A 4,307-nucleotide genomic window follows, 5' to 3' on the forward strand; every position below is an offset into this window, starting at 1 on the left:
TTCATGCTCCGCCACTGCTATTAGGGGCACTATATCCAGTGAAAATCTGAAAACCAAGGGTAAGGGTCACCCGATAAAGAACGAAGGGCAGAGACGAAACGTGAGATTGCTAACATGCCACTTAACTCACTTTTACACATAACCCCTCATTAATTCCTACTATTAGAGAAATCCTAACGTCCCTTTGGCTTTTCATATTCAAACGATTCCTCACCAATCTTGGCGAGGCCATGGAACCATCACTGTCTCATGCACGTGCAAACACACGAAACATAAGTCAATTGACATATACTACTTCACTTGGAAAAGAAAAATCAACTTAATCTCTACTAGCAATAAGAAAATGGAAATCAAGTCCGGGTGCACAGTGCAGTGATTTTCTGTACGGAACAGGTGTAAATTGGACTAATTCGAGATCGGTTGGTCCATACCAAGCAGCGAATGCAAAAATGGCTAAAAAAAATCAAAAAACAACGGCCCCTCAGGTTTGATTTGAAATTTATCACCCATAATGGACAAAAATATGAACACAATCCATATACAATGAAGCAACGAAAATGGATCCGTGTTGCGCTGATATCCCTCCCATCCCATGACGAGAATCACACACGAACACACACACACACAAGATGCACGTGCGAACACACGAAACATAAGTCAATTGACATATACTACTTCACTTGGAAAAGAGAAATCAACTTAATCTATACTAGCAAAAAGAAATTGGAAATCAATTCCGTGTGCAGAGTACAGTGTTTTTCTGTCCGCAACAGGTGTAAATTCGACTAATTCGAGATCGATTGGTATACAGCAAGCAGCGAATGCAAAAATGGCTAAAAAAACAATGGTCCCTCAATGGCCAAAAATATTAACACGATCCATATGCAAGGAAGCAACGGAAATGGTTCCGAGCTGAGCTGCTACCCCTCCCATCCTCGGGTTTCAGACCTGATCCAAATGGCGCTGTGACCAGTCGGAGAAGTTGAGCAGCAGAAGCGGCGGCGACAGGGAGAGGTGGATATGGTGGTTGCCAGGACAAGCGATGCGATTAGAGCCGGTTATATAGCCCATCTCCGGGGGCCATTCAGTAGCGCGCGACCGCGTTTGGCACGTATTCTCAGCAGCTGCTAGCGTGGCCCACTGTCAGCTGGTGGAGCGCGCGTGCCCTGCAGATGCTCCACGTTGCTTGATGCCCCTCAACGTGGCGGCCCGTGGTTGGTCCAGCTAGTTCCCCACACGCGTACGCTGCCAATACCCAAATCCGTGTAATTAGCCTACACACAGACTTTACTCACCCGTAAGTGCACCTTCTTACAGGAACTACCCCTAGTCCTAGCTAGCAACAACTTAATCATCTCATGTTTTTTTATTTCTTTACTTATATATAATAAAGAACATACTATATATGTATTAAGCCATGCTATATAATAAGTATTACTCGCTCAACAATGTTTATCTTGTCCGTAGAAACTGAAACAACTCTCATTCAATATAATAATTTAGCATGTAGGGTCAAAACAAATTATCAGACGCATGTATTCAAATTTAAATTAAAGCATATTACATCCTTCCGTTCAAGCATTCTCATAGAATGTATTTAAATAAAGAAGTCATTGTAAAGCTAATTAGTAAATTAACTAATTTTACTCTATTTATCGGCCGGTTGACACAAAACCAACCAGAAAGCAAACAACGCACGGATTGGCGTCACGAGATGCAAGGGAATTGGTTGGTTGGCCCAGAAACAGAAGTGAGTGTATGTAAATATGTATAAGCGCCTGCGTCTATGCTGTGTCAAGAAACAGGAACTAGAACACAATGTAGCTTCAATCTAGTCGTTGAATCACTACGCGATGCCGGTCGTGTATGTGGATGCACATGTCGCGGGTGACAACTTTGATCCTCCGCACCTCCGACATACTGAGGCGGCACATCATCTTGAGATTGACGAAGTCACCATAGGCGCCTAATAGTCGGAAAAAACGCCTCGGCCCATTGATTTTTTTAAAAGAATGCGAGCATGAATGTCAAGTCTAGGACTTGAACTCTGGTGGATGTGGATACCACTGTCCTCCTTGCCATCCAACTATAAAATATAAGGTGTATCGATTTTTGTGCAAGTCAAACTTGTGTCTGTTCGTCCAAGATTATAGATAAAATATCCACATTAACAACACAAAATAAATAAAATATCAAATACTTTTCATGATGGATCTATTGACGCAAATGTGGTACTGTAGATGTTGGTATTTAAAAAAAACTGGTTAAATATGCGCATGTTTGACTTTTTGAAAATGTGGTACTGCAATGGTGGCAGGCGGTTCGACCGGTGCAATAAGTCAGTCACGTGCAACACGAGGGCACGGGTTGGCGCCCGGCGGACCTCTTCGTAGCGACGGTGGTCGACGGTGGTGGTGGTGGCATGGCAGGCGCAAGGCTATCTGCCACCCGCTACGGCTACTAGGAATGGCTCGTTGTAGGGAGATGGAACTAGGATGACCCAGTAACGAGCTGTCGCGCTATGCTAATGTCATGATGACATCATGTGTGTCTATTCGTTTTTCTATCTTTATTTGTGTTTATATTTTGAAATATTTTAAATATATTTATATTACCCATATACTTTATATAATTTAAAAATCCTGTATTTGAAAAATATTAGATGTGTATAGGATAATGTCTCTGTTGTATATGAAAAAATATGAATGTAAATGTAAAAAGTAAAAAAACAATATTAATCATGTATATTGAAAAAACATTAATCATATGCATGAATAATGACACACAGATTTACGAAAATGTGACAAATATTAAATGTTGCACATTTCAAAACAAATGTACTCGACATTAAAATATTTTTTTGTACAAACGTCAGAAAATATTCGTGTAATTCATTATAAAGTTTCAGACATTCAAACAATGTACGTCACAATGAAAAAATTCTTGACAAGTTCAAAAATGTGTACATGACATTTTCATAAAACGTTTGTAACGTACTATGTTTACATACTGCCAAAAAATAATTTATACTATTCGAACAATGTTTCAACATGTATTTGAAAAAAATTAAAAAAAAGGTATTTGTAAAAAGGTAGTGGGAAAAAGTTAAGCAGGTATAGAACAAATGTTTTAAGTATACACAAAAAATGTACAATATGTATGAAAAACAGTAGACATCAATTTAAAAACAAAAACCAATGAAACAAAAATAAAAGGGAGAGAAAAACGGATAGAAAGCCAAAAAAGACATTAGAATAAAAGTTTAAAATGGAAAACAAAAATAGCATGAAAAGCAAAGAAAAACGAAGCATAAATGAACAAGAAAAAGGAAAACAGAAAAGTGGTGAAAAAACAAAACAAATAAAATGACACAAATAAAAAAAGAAAAGAAAATTAAAAAAATAACCTGGAGCGAGCGGACCCTATGATAACTGCTACGAGCAGAAACAAAGCAAACCTACGCGTGCAGCACCTGCGCTACATAATGGGCCGGCCCACTACTGTCGCTCATAGACGATTCCTATTAACAATCAGTACGGGCGACATATAGCCCTGATGGCATGGAGACAACCAGAGGAGGCAAAAGACTGGATGGCCCGTGTGAGCTCAGTTCAGCGCAGGAAGCAAAAAAAGCAAGCCGAGCTCCCCAAACGTACATGCAGTTTTTTTTATCACAATACCTTTTGGGTTAAAGTGTGCAGATTCCATGTACCAGCAGAAGATCTAGAAGTGTCTACAGCCGCGGAAGAGACCTCAACCTTTTTACTCATATAAAAGGCTCTAGAAACTATTATTCAAACATAAAAAGGAAAGTACAACACTATTATATGACTTAAGGATCAACCTATAGACAATGGAGTAGGATTCTTCTCATTCTTTTCTTTACATTTCTCTATTTTTACTTTTCAGTCGGCGCTCAAGAGCATAACGTCACTGAAGATGAACTGCATCAAGGAATCATCCTTGTCCAGGTCGACTCTTGTGTACCAGTCGTCATATGAGGGGGGCTGCACCCATGAATTATCCTCTTCCGCAAGGGCTGCGGTGTACCAAGCGTTGACAGAGTTCTCCTCATCCGCGCTGGCGCCGGCGTACACAGGCTGCATCCCTTCTTTGTCTCTGTTGGCACCACCGGCGAGAAACTCCATATTTCCTGTGCTCGTGCTACCACGATCGGTGAGGAACGGCTTCTTTCCCTTGCGCGCGTGAACACCATCAAACTCAGACTCGACCTGTATGTGATCCTTGTCTGTGCCGACGCCACAAAACACGGACTGCATCAGATCCTTGCCCGCAGAGGCAACATC

At 40.6% G+C, this 4,307-nt stretch overlaps 1 protein-coding gene across 1 annotated transcript in view; it reads right to left on the reverse strand.

Annotated features, from left to right (window-relative positions):
• Positions 1-3,832: 3,832 nt before the first annotated feature.
• LOC119345363 (NAC domain-containing protein 92-like) overlaps positions 3,833-4,307 on the reverse strand; it is a 1,383-nt gene continuing 908 nt past the window's right edge. The window contains exon 3 of the mRNA XM_037615477.1: positions 3,833-4,307. This exon is cut by the window's right edge and continues 282 nt beyond it. Within this exon, the coding sequence (XP_037471374.1) occupies positions 3,906-4,307 (402 nt within the window). The 3' untranslated portion in view covers positions 3,833-3,905.

Source organism: Triticum dicoccoides, unplaced genomic scaffold (genome assembly GCF_002162155.2).
Source record: "Triticum dicoccoides isolate Atlit2015 ecotype Zavitan unplaced genomic scaffold, WEW_v2.0 scaffold22960, whole genome shotgun sequence".
Taxonomy (NCBI): domain Eukaryota; kingdom Viridiplantae; phylum Streptophyta; class Magnoliopsida; order Poales; family Poaceae; genus Triticum; species Triticum dicoccoides.